The sequence below is a fragment of the Gigantopelta aegis genome, chromosome 14, assembly GCF_016097555.1.
Source record: "Gigantopelta aegis isolate Gae_Host chromosome 14, Gae_host_genome, whole genome shotgun sequence".
Lineage (NCBI taxonomy): Eukaryota > Metazoa > Mollusca > Gastropoda > Neomphalida > Peltospiridae > Gigantopelta > Gigantopelta aegis.
The window spans coordinates 10,058,215-10,077,326 of record NC_054712.1 but is presented as its reverse complement, the minus strand read 5'-3'; the positions used below and the strand labels follow the sequence as shown (position 1 = coordinate 10,077,326).

Below are 19,112 nucleotides of genomic sequence, written 5' to 3'. Positions count from 1 at the left end.
TCCCACAGACAGAATAACTCATACCACGGCCTTTGTTACACCAGTTGTGGAACAATGGCTGGAGCGAGAAATAGCCCAATATGTCCACCGACGGGGATCGATCCTAGACCGACCGCCCATCAAGCGAACGCTTTACTACTGGGCTACGTCCCGCGCCTTATTGTTTAGAATACTGGTAACCATTTCCGTACCTCCGAAGTGTCATACTAGTTTTCTAATACATTGTACTACGAAATGCAATATTCATATTACATTTGTTAAAAACGCACATACCTCTGAGAAGTAACGGCTATGAAGACGAGCTCTTGCCTGTTGTTAGTGGTATTTCCCAATTTTAACAATGTAGACTCTTTTTCACTCTAATATAATTATAATATTGTGTGAGTGTTGCAGCTAAACAATCAGAATGACAAACCCGTTTTCCGTGATCACAATCGTATCTCTGCACAAGGTCGAGTCGAAAGTTTGTTTAAGGCAAAGTCGCAATCTACTAGCAGGTGCTCGTCCTTAGTAGGACCACCACTCTCCGCAGAGATCTGTAAAACGTAGTTCCCATTTTCCCGAATGGAAACAAGGGTCTATATATACAGTGAAACCCCTCTAAACCGGACACCCTCGGGACCAAGTAAAATGTCCGGCTATAAAGAGATATCCGGTTTAGAAAGCTCAAATTCTTTACTGATTTTTGTAAAAGGACCGTGAAAAATATCCGGTTTTGAGGGAATTCCGGTTTACAGAGAGTCCGGTTTTGAGAGGTTTAACTGTATATATATATATATATATATATATATATATATATATATATATATATATATATATATATATATATATATTTATATATTTTATATATAATTGGATTGGACCTTTGAGGTGAGATAAGTGTATGACTCCAGTGGACGATTATTACCCGACAGGCACTGCAAGTTCCGTGTACCCCGGGCTCAGCGATACTAATACCGATATAGCTGAGCTGATACGATCGGTGATAGCCAGTGTGGAGCACGGCCCCGTCAAGTAGTCCCATACCGAAAGGGAAATACTGCGGGTTTCACCAGTCATCTTGTTATCACCATCATCTGTCTGTGCTTAATTTGTGAGGTGTTAACAAAAATAGTTTGTTTTTTGTCTCTATGTCATCTTTGAAAAGCAAAATCCCATTCAGGCAATGAAATGATTAAAGAGTACTCGTTTTAATGTTTAAAATTTTATTTTAACATCTCCAATAATACATGAGAAATCGCTGAAATGATCCATGCACTCAAATATCTTTTGTGTACTTGTTTGTGTATTTGTATATAGACCTATATGTAAATGTGTGGTGTGTGCGTGTGTGTGTGTGTGTGTGACGTGTGTGTACGCGCGTGTATGTCTCTCTCTCTCTCTCTCTCTCTCTCTCTCTCTCTCTCTCTCTCTCTCTCTCTCTCTCTCTCTCTGTGTGTGTGTGTGTGTGTGTGTGTGTGTGTGTGTTTGTGTGTGTGTGTGAAAATGCCTATGAACCGGCTGTGTTCCGGAGGTTTGGCGCTCGTGAACAATTTGACTGATACCATCATCTTCTATCATATCACATTCATCCAAAAATACGAAGTAAACTACTCTTGTACTTATTCGTTTATTGTCAATTTTATTTAATGTGATCTACACGTCTGTATGTATGGGTTTCGTAGTCTACGACAAAAACTGTCTGCTGATGGCCTGGCATTGTTCGTCCGTGCATCCGTCCTGGAATGAGTAGAACTTGAACAGGTACACTGAGTCAATGGACGGAACAGTTGCTTTAATTCCTGAAAACAAGTTTTTTTTTTTTTTTTTTTAACGACACCACTAGAGCACATTGATTTATTAATCATCGGCTATTGGGTAATTTTGACATATAGTATCAGAGAGGAAACCCGCTAAAATTTTTCTGTCTGTGTTTGTCTGCCTCTGTCTCTATGTGCCATCCCACAGACAGGATAGCACATACCACGGCCTTTGATATACCACTTGTGGTGCACTGACTGGAACGAGAAATAGCCCAATGGGCCCACCGACGCGGATTGATCCCAAACCGACCGCGCATCAAGCGAGCGTTTTACCACTGGGCTACGTCCTGTCGTAAAAAGAAGAAAAACCAAAACATAATAGTATAACACCAAGAACAGGAAGCAGACGAACACAGAAACAGAGTATAACACCAAGAACAAGAAGCAGACGAACACAGAGACAGAGTATAGCACCAGGAACAGGAAGCAGACGAACACAGAGACAGAGTATAGCACCAAGAACAGGAAGCAGACAAACACAGAGACAGAGTATAGCACCAATAACAGGAAGCAGACAAACACAGAGACAGAGTATAGCACCAAGAACAGGAAGCAGACAAACACAGACAGAGTATAGCACCAAGAACAGGAAGCAGACAAACACAGAGACAGAGTATAACACCAAGAACAGGAAGCAGACAAACACAGAGACAGAGTATAACACCAAGAACAGGAAGCAGACAAACACAGAGACAGAGTATAGCACCAAGAACAGGAAGCAGACAAACACAGAGACAGAGTATAGCACCAAGAACAGGAAGCAGACGAACACAGAGACAGAGTATAACACCAAGAACAGGAAGCAGACAAACACAGAGAAGACAGAGTATTAAACACCAGGAACAGGAAGCAGACAAACACCAGAGACAAGAGTATAGCACCAGGAACAGGAGAAGGACAAACAGGAAGCAGAGGACAGAGAGTATAGCACCAAGAACAGGAAGCAGACGAACACAGAGACAGAGTATAGCACCAAGAACAGGAAGCAGACGAACACAGAAACAGAGTGTAACACCAAGAACAAGAAGCAGACGAACACAGAGACAGAGTATAGCACCAGGAACAGGAAGCAGACGAACACAGAGACAGAGTATAGCACCAAGAACAGGAAGCAGACGAACACAGAGACAGAGTATAGCACCAAGAACAGGAAGCAGACGAACACAGAGACAGAGAATAACACCAAGAACAGGAAGCAGACAAACACAGAGACAGAGTATAGCACCAGGAACAGGAAGCAGACAAACACAGAGACAGAGTATAGCACCAAGAACAGGAAGCAGACAAACAGAGACAGAGTATAGCACCCAAGAACAGGAAGCAGACGAGCCCACAGAAGACGACGAGAAAGAAATAGAATAGCACCAAGAACAGGAAGCAGACGAACACAGAAACAGAGTATAACACCAAGAACAAGAAGCAGACGAACACAGAGACAGAGTATAGCACCAGGAACAGGAAGCAGACCAACACAGAGACAGAGTATAGCACCAAGAACAGGAAGCAGATGAACACAGAGACAGAGTATAACACCAAGAACAGGAAGCAGACGAACACAGAGACAGATAATATCTTTGTTACAACCTCCCCCATCCCCCGTTTGCCGTTCCTCGTAATGCAGGGCTGACAATATGTTAATGGTTTTCTTTGAATACAGCACATATTCGGTATCTCTCGCACATTTTAAAATTAGTTATATAAGCATATGTGATAATATTTTCAAATACGGTTTTCGTTTTATGTTTATAATTGGGTCTAATATTGGTTTATTTACCACTGTTTTCGTGGTCTTACAACAGCGTTTATTAAAAAAAATTCTTATTTCATCGATCCAAAATTCACCCATCTTTTGATAGAGCAGTTAATACCACAAGTCCTGTGATTGGTGATAAATATGAGTGTTTGTTGTAAAAAAAAATGTTTTAGTTTTATCTGGGCAAACAATGTATGCAGCTTTATTTCATGTAGTACCACGGTGTCAAGTAAACCTTATGCTTGAAACGTGTAGGGTGCCTGAAAAGTACTACATTTTTGTGCGGAACTAGCGTAGTTACAGACGCTACCCGTTATCTCTGAAATGAGCAGCTTCACCCCTAATTTGTTTCTGATTCACTTTAAGGGTGAGGGGTGGTAGTATTTATATCCGTGGTGTATATGTCGATTGATACGCTGCAGGTATGAGGTTTAGTCACATATGTTACTATTGTCGTCTATGGGATTTGATTTGGTGGTATACACCCTACAGAATCAGTTACCTTCCATGAGCTGTCCACCAGAAAACAGAAAGGGGACCCACGCCGTCAGGGCTGCAGGGTTGGAGTCCAGGCCATTGATTGACGTCACAAACTCTCCGAAATTACCAATGTCCCGCGATTTAAATCTGGAAAGTAAACAGAATCGATTCCATCACATTTTTGCCTACCAAATTTTATATCTTTCCTCGTCTGCTTGAGATAACTGCGCTCCACCAAAACACTGACAGTGTTCACACTAAGGCGGAGGATCTTTCTTCGTAATAATTGAATGTTTCAAGTATGTATAACCGATGCGAGCATGACACAAGACTACGTCGTCCCTGCTACACCGCCAATAGGAGGACTGCCACTATTATCCCAGGACTGGCTTGACAGAATGAAGCTAGTTCGTGACCGCACCGTCCCAACAATGTTGCCAAGTTGAAGAGACACATTGACTGATGCAATGATTAAATTCAGAGTAGAGGACCCCAACCCTGACATTGGGCAAATCTTAAACAAATTTGACAGCTGAATCTGTCTTTTTATTACTTGATGCCAACATAGCCGGGCACCCAACAACAACAACAACAACAAAAAGGTTTGGTTTTTAACGACATCACTAGAGCACATTGATTAATTAACCATCGGCCATTGGATGTCAAACATTTAGTAATTAGACTCAGTCCGCTATATTTTTTCTAATCAGATCAGGTCAGGTCAGGTCAGGTCAGGTCAGAGGGTTTTACGTGCACATTCAGAACACACTGTTGTAGCGCATGCCTGTCATGGGCGCAGGTGCTGGCCTCGTCCTCCGTCCAGGACAGGAAAGGGTTGCGGTGGGTGGGAGAGGGGACCGCCTGTGCTGGCAGGTGCCGGCCTCGTCCTCCTCCGTCCAGGACAGGAAAGGGTGGGGGTGGGTGGGTGGGAGAGTGGACCGCCTGTGCTGGCAGGTGCCGGCCTTGTCCTCCTCCGTCCAGGACAGGAAAAGGTGGGGTGGGGTGGGTGGGTGGGAGAGGGGACCGCCTGTGCTGGCAGGTGCCGGCCTCGTCCTCCTCCGTCCAGAACAGGAAAGGGTGGGGGTGGGTGGGAGAGGGGACCGCCTGTGCTGGCAGGTGTCGGCCTCGTCCTCCTCCGTCCAGGACAGGAGAGGGTGGGGGTGGGTGGGAGAGGGGACCGCCTGTGCTAGCAGGTGCAAGGGAACACCAGCAGCCCGGACGGAGCCGGTAACAAGCGGAGGATATTTCCTAATGCAGAAAGGGATCTTTTATATGCACTTTCCCACAGACAGGAAAGCACATACCACGGCCTTTGACCAGTTGTGGAGCACTGGTGAAACGAGAAAAAACCCTAATCAATTGAATGGATCCACCTCAAGCAAGCACTCAACCGACTGAGCTAAATCCCGCTACCGGCCACAAGGAGTATACAAGTGAGCACTCAACCGACTGAGCTACAAATGAGCACTCATCCGACATGCAAGCTCAAATCCAGGCCACGGCCACAAGGAGTATACAAGTGAGCACTCATCCAGCCGGCCACTGAGCTAAATCGACTGAGCTAAATCCCGCTACCGGCCACAAGGAGTATACAAGTGAGCACTCAATCCGACTGAGCTAAATCCAGCTACCGGCCACAAGGAGTATACAAGTGAGCACTCATCCGACTGAGCTAAATCCAGCTACCGGCCACAAGGAGTATACAAGTGAGCACTCATCCGACTGAGCTAAATCCAGCTACCGGCCACAAGGAGTATACAAGTGAGCACTCATCCGACTGAGCTGCCTACAATCCCTAGCTACCGGCCACAAGGAGTATACAGTGAGCACTCATCCGACTGAGCTAAATCCAGCTCAACCGGCCCACAAGGAGTATACAAGTGAGAACTAATCCGACTGAGCTAAATCCCGCTACCGGCCACAAGGAGTATACAAGTGAGCCACTCAATCCGACTCTGAGCTAAAACTCCCGCTACCGGCCACAAGGAGTATACAAGTGAGCACTCATCCGACTGAGCTAAATCCAGCTACCGGCCACAAGGAGTATACAAGTGAGCACTCAACCGACTGAGCTAAATCCAGCTACCGGCCACAAGGAGTATACAAGTGAGCACTCATCCGACTGAGCTAAATCCAGCTACCGGCCACAAGGAGTATACAAGTGAGCACTCAACCGCTACTGAGCTGAAACCCCGCTACCCCCGGCCACAAGGAGTATACAAGTGAGCACTCAACCCGACTGAGCTAAACCCCGCTACCGGCCACAAGGAGTATACAAGTGAGCACTCACTTGGCCACAAGGAGACTGAGCTAAACCCCGCTACCGGCCACAAGGAGTATACAAGTGAGCACTCAACCGACTGAGCTAAACCCCGCTACCGGCCACAAGGAGTATACAAGTGAGCACTCAACCGACTGAGCTAAACCCCGCTACCGGCCACAAGGAGTATACAAGTGAGCACTCAACCGACTGAGCTAAACCCCGCTACCGGCCACAAGGAGTATACAAGACTGAGCACTCAACCGACTGAGCTAAACCCCGCTACCGGCCACAAGGAGTATACAAGTGAGCACTCAACCGACTGAGCTAAACCCCGCTACCGGCCACAAGGAGTATACAAGTGAGCACTCAACCGACTGAGCTAAACCCCGCTACCGGCCACAAGGAGTATACAAGTGAGCACTCAACCGACTGAGCTAAACCCCGCTACCGGCCACAAGGAGTATACAAGTGAGCACTCAACCGACTGAGCTAAACCCCGCTACCGGCCACAAGGAGTATACAAGTGAGCACTCAACCGACTGAGCTAAACCCCGCTACCGGCCACAAGGAGTATACAAGTGAGCACTCATCATGACCGGACATTAAAGGGACATTCCTGAGTTTGCTGCAACGTTTAATATGTTATCGACTAACAGAGCCTTTTTAACGATTGTAATTACATATCAAATATATTTTTCTGCATAAAATATTAGTGGCTGTATATTAAACGTGTTTCTGATAGTTCTACTATTTGTACTAGGTTAAAGTTTATTTTATTTCCTAAAATATGATTTTTTCGTACGTACGAAATTATTTGAAGACAGAATACAGTTTGGTTTTCTTACACATATTAAGACGACCAGAAACACATTGAATATACAAAGACTGATATTCTAAACAAGAAAACATATTTAATATGTAAGTTTAATCGTAGAAATATTTTATTAGTCGGAAACATCTTACAATGCAGCAAACTCGGGAATGTCCCTTTAAATATATAATGAAACATAATACAACACATAAAAAATACAACACGTTTTCAGGAAGAACATACTTTCTTTATAGCCTACTTTTGATATAAACTGACACAATTTTCGTAGTGTGTCAGCATTTTTGCAATTACACAGCTATTTCAATTTAAGAACACTGGGCTAAACAGTATGAAATGTCTTTAGATATGCTGATCTTTTATCCATAAATTTATCACATATAAATCAATAGTGAAAGTCATCCCCGATATCGCCCAAGGATCATGACGTAGATACTGGATTTTCGCGTTGTGTCTCGTGTTTCAATATCACAAATACATCTATTGTTTTACTATCATTTTAAAGATACAGCATCGTTCTATTTTGTAAAGTCGCAGACCGGTAAAAATTGAAATTAAGTATAGTTAATCTACAAACCTGTTACACATTTCGATAAAGTTACGGTGAAATAATATTAAAAATAAATTAAAACTCAACTCCAGAACCGATACTTGTCAGACGCACGTGCGTTTTAAATTTTTTTTTTTAAAAACCATGTATTTTGTGATATTAAAAATATCAGGATGACCAGAAACACTTCGTCATCGGATAATCTAAACAATAAAATCTAAGTAAAGTATGTCTCAGTTATCAAAAACGGCTCTAATAGTGACAAATATACCTTAGTGTTTAAGAACTAGGGTCTGTCACTTTAAAGTCGCCGATTCTAGTAGTGTGAAATATTCTCATGAAAAGAAATAAGGGATCGCACGAACACTAGCAGGAAATTGTGACTGCAATCAATGAAAATGCTGATCCGTATTGGCATGACGTTACCCATGTAACTGACAGTCAGTTTCACATTGCTGACATGAGACCGGTTTCAGAATGAGCTACATATAAGTGCCACCCAAGAAGGATGTGTGTGTGTGGGGGGGGGGGGGGGGGGGGTTGTGTTTTTCATTCCTTATCATATATATGTCTCGTACGCATATTCAGGGTCAGCTCTGCCATTCGCCAAATTCACCAACTGCGAATTTTAAGAAACATTTGCTAATTTTATTCTAATTTGATGGGGAAAAAAAAAGTAATAATTGATATTTATCTGGAAAATAACTGTGGGTTTTGCATTTTTGGAGATAATTTGTCGAAATATTCTACTCATCCAGAGCTAGACATGCTTATTCTTGAAGCTTTTTACCTAAATGCATCATTTTGTCCAGCCGCCATTAACAGGAAGTTGCGCAGACTCTGACTCGGCGCAGTAACGGAAGTGGAAATAGAGAAACGAGGCTCCACCTGGTCGTTCTCGGCGACGATAGTGACTGTGATCTGACGTGGAACGCAGGGTTTTGTCTCTGTAGTAAAATACGAAAAATAATACAAATATACTATGAGAAAGAAGTACGGAAACATTTGGTATTTTAGACCAAATCTCAGTTACTATTAGCGTCGTAATGTCTGTATAAAGTACTAACATACTGAGAGAAAAAAGGCAACATTTGGTATTTTAAACCAAATCTCAGTCACTATTAGCGTAGTAATATCTGTATAAAGTACTAATATACTGAGAGAAATAAGGCAACACTTTGTATTTTAGACCAAGCTCAGTCACTATTAGCTATGTAATGTCTGTATAAAGTACTAATATATTGAGAGAAATAAAGAAACATTTGTTTTTTTTAGACCAAATCCCAATCACTATTAGCTTTGTAATGTCTGTATAAAGTACTAATATACTGAGAGAAATAAGGCAACACTTGGTATTTTAGACCAAATCTCAGTCACTATTAGCTTTGTAATGTCTGTATAGAGTACAAATATACTGAGAGAAATAAGGCAACACTTGGTATTTTAGACCAAATCTCAGTCACTATTAGCTTTGTAATGTCTGTATAAAGTACTAATATACCGAGAGAAACAAGGCAACACTTGGTATTTTAGACCAAATCTCAGTCACTATTAGTGTCGTAATGTCTGTATAAAGTACAAATATAAATAAGGCAACACTTGGTATTTTAGACCAAATCTCAGTCACTATTAGCTTTGTAATGTCTGTATAAAGTACTAATATACCGAGAGAAACAAGGCAACACTTGGTATTTTAGACCAAATCTCAGTCACTATTAGTGTCGTAATGTCTGTATAAAGTACTAATATACCGAGAGAAACAAGGCAACACTTGGTATTTTAGACCAAATCTCAGTCACTATTAGGAACCTTGGTCGTAATGTCTGTATATTAGTACTGTAATATATACTGAGAGAAAATAAAAACACTTGGGACCCAACATCTTGGTATTTTAGTACTAATATACCAAATCTCACTTGGTCATCTCATTATTAGCGTCGTAATGTCTGTATAAAGTACTAATATACCGAGAGAAACAAGGCAACACTTGGTATTTTAGACCAAATCTCAGTCACTATTAGTGTCGTAATGTCTGTATAAAGTACTAATATACTGCGAGAAACAAGGGAACACTTGGTATGTTAGACCAAATCTCAGTCACTATTAGAGTTGTAATGTCTGTATAAAGTACAAATATACTCAGAGAAATATGGGAACACTTGGTATTTTAGACCAAATCTCAGTCACTATTAGCGTTGTAATGTCTGTATAAAGTACTAATATACTGAGAGAAATAAGACAACACTGGGTATTTTCGACCAAATCTCAGTCACTGTTAGCGTCGTAATGTCTGTATGAAGTACTAATATAATGAGATAAATAAGAGAACACTTGGTATTTTAGACCAAATCTCAGACACTACTAGCGTAGTAATATCTGTATAAAGTACTAATACACCGAGAGAAATAAGGGAACACTTGGTATTTTAGACCAAATCTCAGTCACTATTAGCGTCGTAATGTCTGTATAAAGTACTAATATACACCCAGGACCAAATATTTTTAGGGGGGGGGGGGGGAGATAAATAAGGGCCACAACTCGTGGTATTTTAGACCAAATCTCAGTTTTGATATTTAGCGTATATAATGTCTGTATACGTCTGTACTAATAATGAAGTAAATTAAGTCGTCACTCGCGTTAGAACTCCAATGGGGCCCCATTGAGCCTCAATAACACAGAACACATATCCTGCAAGCTTGCTTCACGAAAATCTTGATTTCATTTATCTAGAATATAATTATTGTTTACTGTCTAAAAAAAGTAAAAATTCACAAACAGAAAAAGGGCACTTGGACATTTTAGCGTCTGGTACCCCCCCCCCCCCCCCCCCCCCCCTGTATCCGCCCATGTACTAATATACTGAGAGAAATAAGGCAACACTTCGTATTTTAGACCAAACTTCAGTAACGTTTAGCGTCGTTATGTCTGTATAAAGTACAAGGATATAATGTGGGATTGAATGTCGGTAATTTTCTGAAACAATGGATGGAGGATTTAGTTGTAGTCATTCTTTCCTGTTCCTGTCATTGTTAGTGTAACCCCTTATTTCTTTCCATCAGTACAGTAAATAAAATAGTGATGGAGAGAAATAAGGTATCACACCACCACTAAATGCAAACGAAGGAAATATTTTATTTAACGACGCACTCAACACATTTTATTTACAGTTATATGGTGTCGGGCATATGATTGAGGACCACACAGATGTTGAGAGAGGAAACCTGCTGTCGCTTCTTCATGGGCTACTCTTTTCGATTAGCAGCAAGCATTTTTTTATATATGCACCACATACAGAATAGCACATACCACGGCATTTTATATACCAATCGTGGTGCACTGCTGGAACGAGAAATAGCCCAATGGGCCCACCGATAGGGACCGATCCCAGGCCGACAGCACATCAGGCTGATAGACAGAGATGCAAAGGGAAGTAACCCACGTTTGCCAATTGGGCTACTCGTAAAGATAAAGCAGCAAATAATCTTTCCTACAGATACCACGACCTTTGATATACGAGTCGTGAGGCACTGGGTGGTTTATAACAGACAGTCTACATTAATGTTCTTACTGTCGTGCGCCATTCTTCGATATCATTTGGCTATACACACCATGGGCGGATCAAGGAAATATTTTTAGGGGGGAGGGGGACCAAAAAAGAAGGGCACATTGACTCGTCAAAAGGGCACCTTACTACAAGTTTTGATATTTACAATTAATATGAATTCCTACAGTTCTACGTCATAATATACTAGCAATAATGAAGTAAATTGGCGTCACTCGCGTTAGAACCTCAATGGGGCCCCATTGAGACTCAATAACACAGACACATATCTGCAAGCTTGCGCATGTACACGAAAATCTTGATTTCATTTATCTACGTATTGCGCCATTCTTCAAAAATATCACTTGGCATTTTAGGGCACTTGAACAACAATTTTTGGGGGGGACGCGTCCCCCTGGTCCCCCCCTTGGATCCGCCCATGCACACTAATCTAGGTCTCATAAAATATACTAGTAGCAATTTTAAAGGGACATAATCTAGTTTTTAAACACTAAGGCATATTTTTTTACTATTAGAGCCGTTTTTGATAACTGAAATCATACTTTACTTAAATTTTATTTTATTATCCATTTCCGTACATTCGAAGTGTTTTTGGTCATCATGGTGTTTTTAATATCACAAAATGCAATTCTCATATTTTTAAAAACGCACGTGCGTCTGAGAGGTAACAGGTATAGAGTCGAGTTTTAGTCTATTTTTTAGAGTGACTTACACCATTTCAAAGTCACAAACACATGTTTCACTCAATTGTAACTTTATCCAAATGTGTTGCAGGTTTGTAGATGAAGTAAACTTTGTGTTAATTTTCATGGGCTGAAACTAGGGTCTGTCCCTTTAAAATTATAGATTGGCTCCACGGTTTCATGTTACAAAGCTTTAACACATGTCGATATACTAGTACAGGACACGACGATAAAACAGGACTTTACGATCATTTCGTTCTATGCAGTAGTTCGTTCTAAGCATGTTCGTTATAAGTGTGTACTGTGTGTTGTATTAAAAAAAATTGGCGATAACTTTTGATAACAATAACACACGGGCTTATTGAAACAGTAGTTGTGTAGTTTATTAAAACTAGTAACAAGTGTTTGTATTTAGCATATATAAATGATATTTGTAATATCATGGTAAGGCGAGAGTGTGGGTTTATTTAAACTGCAGTGACAAGTCTTTATATTTTGCTTATGTAAATGATGTATTATATGGTGATCCGAGATATATTTCAGCTTTAATGGGCAGTCCAGGCCTGTGGTAACCGGGTTTCCGGTCGTTTATTAATCTATTATTAAAGAGAGTAATATTCAAAAGGGCGAGCGATCGTGGGCACTCACTAGAATGTAGTTTTTTTAAATTATTATTTGCTTGTTTGTGTGGGATTTTTGTTTTTAAATGTTATTGTTGTTGTTGTTTTGCAATATTAGTGTGACAACCGGAGCAGCTAACACGCATGTCCAGAACAGCGTGCTTGAACCTTAATGGCATATATAAGCAAGTTGAAACTAGAAAAAGAAATATACTAATATGACCCTCCCACCAACATACCATATTCCAATGTCAACCCTATATTAACCCTTACACATATCTGTGCTGGCTTTTTTTTCTGCCACCATTGTGGTGGTGGTAGTAGAGGTGGGGTGTGGCACAGGCATGGTTTTTCTTTCTTGGATGGGAAGAAGATTTTTACATGTCACGACAAAGAATGCAACGCTCTGTGATGGCAAAGGACCTACCCGACCCCTTTGTTTTCTAGGATCATTGACGGTGATGATCGGTTGTGGAGAGTGACGGAAATGAGAGTTATTAACAGATTTTATTGATTAATATATGTATGCATGTATTTTGCCATACTGATTTTAAAGGGACATTCCTGAGTTTGCAGCAATGTTTAAGATGTGATCGACTAACAGAGACTTTTTAACGATTGTAATTACATATCAAATATATTTTTCTGCATAAAATATTAGTGGCTGTATATTAAACGTGTTTTTGGTCGTTCTAATATTTGTACTAGGTTAAATTTCATTTTATTTCCTAAACTATATTTTTTTCGTACGTACGAACTTATTTGATGACAAAATCCAGTTTGGGCTTCTTACAAATATTACGACAACCAGAAACACATTGAATATACAGACACTGATATTCTAAACCAGAAAATATATTTATCATGTAAGTTTAATCGTATAAATAGTTTATTAGTCGGAAACATCTTACAATGCAGCAAACTCAGGAACGTCCCTTTAAGCGAATATGTTACACTATGTTTCTGTATAACGGTAGTAAGGGACGTAACCCATTTCCGTCTTTGACAGCAGAGTTATTTTTCTTGATTAAACATGCGACGAATGGTTACTTTTTCAATATATATATACATACATTTCTATGTAGTGTGATTTGCTAGGTTATTATTTTTTTTGGTGGTTTTCTCATGTGATAGGTTATGGGATCGATACCAACCCCCATCTCGACGACTCATTTCGTTCTTTTCCATTACACCCAATGATTCACCACTGCTTATTAAGAGAACGATGGTATGTACTGCCTTGACATGATAACTGACTAACAAAGACTTCCTGCTTCTTCGCTAACAGTTTAGCCACTTTAAGGATAACATGTGAGGGCAGTTATAGTCGGGTGCACATGGCTCCAGTTTTCAAAGTTTAACGACACCACTAGAGTACATTGATCAATTAATCATCGCCTATTGGATATCAAACAGTTATTGGTAATTCTGACACGATATCTTCAGGGGAAACCCTCTTCATTCTTCCATTATCTTTTATGTGCATTTTAACACCGACAGGACAGTACATATCACGGTCTTTGATATACTAGTCGTGGGATACTGGTTGGGACGTGAAAAACCCAAGCAAGCGTTCTGCCGACTGACTTAAATCCCGCCCCAGACACGTAATGTAGACCTCACCCCTCCCCCTTTAGTCCCTGTTCTTACTTGGCATGTCTCTGGCTCTGCCGCCGCAGTCGACGTTGTCTTTGAAGTTACATTTCCTCGCGTTGACGTCAAACAGGAGTCCGTCGGAACACGTGATCGATCTCCGGACTTCCCCGAGGACGCAGATCAGAAACGTGTCGCATCGTGATTGGTCAGGAATAAGACCGTTGTCCGACGTACATCTCGAATCAACGGCAAAGGTGTGTCCTAAAAGTAGGGGGGGGGGGGGGGGGGGGGGGGGGAAGAAGACAAAAAATGAAAGAAAAAGGAAACTTGAAAGAAACAAAGAGACAAAGAAAGAAAAACAGACTATATTATGCTAGAATCAAACTACCAACTACTACGGCAGAGTTGGCCAACTCGCCGATATCACGACTTCTACGACTGTCCTGTTGGTAGTCTAAGCACTCTTACAACTCGATTATCGTCGTATATAACGATTTGGGAGTGGGGTAAATTACAAAACAAGCGTCGAATTGCCCAACTGCGTCGTAACAGTTGATAGTCTGAGATTAGAATGAGGAAAAAGTAGCTCCAAGCAGACAACACTGATGCACAACGCATTTTATTTAAATTACACAAACTTCATAGAGAATACACCATGGGCGCCGTTAGATACCATTTATCTTACAACGAGTTGTAAGATAAAATGGTATCTAACGGACACGAATGTAGTATTCTATTTCTTACATATCTTCAGAATACAGTTTTAAAATAAATTTGAATGCCTTTCCCAACTAAAACCTATGTACGGCCCTAGCGCTTATAGTTAAACTTGTGCGTCAGAGATGAGTCATCGATTCGACCGTGTTTTTTTTGGTTTTCATTGGTGACCTGGTCATCACCTAGGAGCAGCCAGTCGTATGTCTGTAAAATGTTATCACACGTATATGTGTTAACAAGTATGTGTTTTCAAAAGTAACGAAATATGTTCTCACCAAAAGGTGTGTAAAAAAAAGAAGTTATAAATAAAACAATTTCTCATTATTTGCATAACCCTTCTGTTCTCGAACGAACGAACGAACGAACGAACGAACGGACGGACGGACGGACGTACGAACGAACGAACGAAATGAATGAATGAATGAATGCCTGGCGCAAATGAATAGTTCTATCTACGCGGTTTAACTCCAACCCTAACTAGATAGCGCGGAATGTGTAACCTTGTTGTTAAATGTGTATCTTACCAGATAGGTGTACTAATGTCAACACCACGACGACGTCACATTTCACCGTCACCATCATGGTCAACAACGACTGCCGGTTTCACTGGAGAGCTCACTAAAACATACAGTAATATGATACCGCAATGCAAACAGCGCAGTTTTATTAAAAAGCTTTTCTCTCTTTTCCCCCCTTTTTAAATACTTATGTGTATACGTGTGCGTTTTAAATGTTCACAGTTCTCAAAACAGTTGACCGATACTTCTGTTTAAATTTTACATTTGGTGTACTTACAATATTCATTTCTGCAGCGCAAAAATGTTCGACACAATGATTATGAAATTTATTTATTTATGAATTATTTTTTTTATTTTTTTTTTTTAAATATTTATTACATTTTTAGAATTTAAAAATAAAGTTCTTCATAATATAAATTCAACAGAAACCATGTAGGCTAAGTGATCACTGTGTTGGACAAATAACGGATATTGGTATTGTAACGACAAATCTTGCTAGCACAAGTAGACAAAATAATTTTAAAATTTTGTCTTTTATTAATGACTAACTTTTAAAGGAAGCGGGACATAGCCCAGTGGTAAAGCGTTCGCTTCGTGCGCGGTCGCTCTGGGATCGATCCCCGTCAAGGGCCCACTGGGCTATTTCTTGTTCCAGCCGGTGCACCACGACGGGTATATCAAAGGCCGTGGTATGTGCTATCCTGTCTGTGGGATGTTGCATATAAAATACCCCTTCCTACTAATGGAAAAATGTAGTGGGCTTCCTCTCTATACCAGTTATTTTTACAATTTCGAACGGCGTTTAATTGTTTCACTCGGAATTAATTGTTGGTTAATTTGTTTGCTAAAAGTCTTAAATATAGGTCTATAATTGCTTTATTATCAGTTAAAACTTTAAGTTAAAAGAATAATTTTACTTCCATAGTTCATCGTGGTTGACAAAATATGTAACAAGATTATATCTACGACAGTACCAATATCCGGTATCGGTCCCACACAGTGATCCTCATGTTTAAAGATGACGTATTAAAGGAAACTATTTCTCGTTCCAGCCAGTGCACCATGACTGGTATATCAAAGACCGTGGTATGTTTTGTCCTGTCTGTGAGATGGTGCATATAAAAGCCCTTGCTACTAATAGAAACATTTAGCGGGTTTCCTCTCTAAGACTATAATATTTGTCAAAATTACCAAATGTTTGACATCCAAAATAGCCGATGAATAATAAATCAATGTGTTCTAGTGGTGTCGTTAAACAAAACAAACTTTAACAAACTTTTTAATAAAGGAAAACAAATTAATAAGAGTGATCTTTTATATGCACTTTCCCACAGACAGGACATCATATACCACGGCCTTTGATATGCCAGTCGTGGGGCACTGATTGAGATGAGGGAAAATACAATCAGAGAAAGGATCCACCATGGGGATTCGATCCTTCGACCCTAGCACCTCAGGCGAGCGGTCTACCCGTTGTAATAGATCATGCCCCAGAGAAACGAAAGGTTCACATGGCTATGGCAAAATATTATATCGGTTGCATGATTTGGAAGTTATATGTAGTGCTAACGCGACCCAACATTACAACTGGGCCAACATTATAGGATACTGAACAATAAAAGAAACGCAAATATTAAAGGCGCAGACTCTAGTTTCAACCGGTGAAAACGGACACTAAGTTTAGTCAATCTATAAACCTGTAAAAGATTTGGATAAAGTTACAAAAGAGTGAAACAAGAATCTGTGACGTTGAAACGGTGAAATACCTTAAATAAATAGACTAGAACTCCTTCATAAACGTTACTTCTCACACGCACGTGCGTTTTTTGTTTTGTTTTTTTAAATATGAAAATTCATTTTGTGAAATTAAAAACACCAGGTTGACCAGAAACATTTCGGATGTACGGGAATGGATAATCTAAATAATAAACTCTAAGTAATGTCTGATTTCAGTTATCAAAAACTCTTCTAACAGAGAAAAATATGTCTTAGTTTTTTAACAAAACTAGGGTCCGTCACTTTAATAAAGCTTTTTAAATTTATTTTAAATCATTCCGTTTCAACCCCGTTAGTTTACGCGTCTTTTTAACAGTACCAATGTTTCGTGAATATTTTAGGCCCATTTTAACATTCTATTTACCAAATTCATTTAATCATGAAAACCCCCGAAAACCCCCACACATTCGCATTTTTATTGTTTTTCTATATATATATATATATATATATACGTATATATATATAAGTGTATGTTTTTCTCTACATGACAGGCTTGTTTCAACTCTCTTACGAAACAAGCCTGTCATGTAGAGAAAAACATATACTTTTTAACAATATATCTGGCTCCCACACGGTTGAGCACTCTATAAAATAGCGTCTTTCAACTCGAAAACGACTACTATATATATATATATATATATATATATATATATATATATATTACATAAACATGGAACAAATGCAAATGCAGAAATTATAATTCATATTTTTGACTTCCATTTTGGTTTCCATTTTTTAAAACCTAAATTTAGAGCATATTACATTTGTGTTATCGTTGTTATATTAACAAAACCAAACGTTATCCACGCAATAATATTGTATTTTATGAGAACGGACAAACCAGTGCATTTAATAAGGAAATGGTATCCCTTCTCCTAAGTAGTCATTAATTATTTTAAAATATAATAATGTAAACACATGACTGTGGTACCTAAATTTAAATCATATAATGTTTTTTGCAAACATTGAAACATTATATAAATTATGCAATGATTATATATATTTTTTAATGCGTTTTCACTTTACGAAATTGAATGATAAGTTAAAAATGAATTGCGTTTTACAACTGATCATGTTAAAATAAACCAACTAGGCTTGTGGTGTGACAGAGAAAAGGTTTATTTCCTACCTGTAGCTTGTTCCCAGTTCTCAAATGAAAAGTCACGACATTTAGAAATACACCGCAGTTCTCAGTACAAAAAAGCAGAAGATCAAAAAAAAAAAAAAGGAAAAAAAAGAATTAGGAAACTTCAAAACATTCCCTCCCAGTCTGTCGAAGCCATTTGAGAGGGCACTCCAACATACCGGTGACAAGTCAAATATTTACCCCCGCCAATAAAGACCGGGACTGCGAGTGTTCATACACACCGGTAACAATTAGATTTCTTCAAAGGGTGGTACATAATTGCTGCGTGTCTGTTCGGTTATTTTTCTCATCCTTTTGAGGCTAGTTAACTCGTATCGCACCCGTCTGGCCACGTGATTAAGTGGCCATCTTGACGGCATGGTCAAATTATGCCCCACTTCTGCTTCTCTGGTTAAACCTCGCGAAGAATCAATGACATCTCGCGCATGTTAATGTGGAATGGCTAGCGGTGCTCAGTCGATATATTCCCAACCTGTAGGCAATTAGTATTCGGTAATTGTCGGAATTGTTCGTAAAACATAACGAGCTAGCGGTGAGCAGTGGAGACATTCCCAACCTGTAGGTAATTAGTATTCGGTAATGTTCGGAAATGTTCGCAAAACAGTAACATGTAACGAGTTTGATTGAAATCCATTCTTTCATATCAATTTATTTTCTTGATTATATCCAATTAAGGTTCAAGCGCGCTGTCCTGGGCACCCACACAGAGACAGACGCAGACACACAGATATACACACATAAAAACACAACATACAACACACACAACACACACACAAAACGCATAAACACACACACAAAACACATACAAATACACAG

At 39.8% G+C, this 19,112-nt stretch overlaps 1 protein-coding gene across 1 annotated transcript; it reads right to left on the bottom strand.

Moving 5' to 3' along the window:
- Positions 1 to 1,469: 1,469 nt before the first annotated feature.
- Positions 1,470 to 18,812, bottom strand: LOC121389499. Its single transcript, XM_041521151.1, has 6 exons — positions 18,279 to 18,812; positions 15,380 to 15,473; positions 14,193 to 14,399; positions 8,468 to 8,624; positions 4,058 to 4,182; positions 1,470 to 1,781 (listed from the first exon to the last, which is right to left on the bottom strand). Exons 2-6 carry the CDS (start codon positions 15,435 to 15,437, stop codon positions 1,666 to 1,668), a joined length of 663 nt encoding a protein of 220 aa, XP_041377085.1. The 5' UTR covers positions 15,438 to 15,473; positions 18,279 to 18,812; the 3' UTR covers positions 1,470 to 1,665.
- Positions 18,813 to 19,112: the final 300 nt, after the last annotated feature.

Bases quoted from the DNA above. Each gene is read 5' to 3' on its own strand.
- LOC121389499 (XM_041521151.1), bottom strand. From the start codon at position 15,437: ATGATGGTGACGGTGAAATGTGACGTCGTCGTGGTGTTGACATTAGTA. The intron at 4,183-8,467 runs GTAAAAAGCTTC...TTTACTTTCCAG, and splicing joins GGACAAAATGATGCATTTAG to ATTTAAATCGCGGGACATTG. The intron at 1,782-4,057 runs GTAACTGATTCT...ACTTGTTTTCAG, and splicing joins TGGTGGACAGCTCATGGAAG to GAATTAAAGCAACTGTTCCG.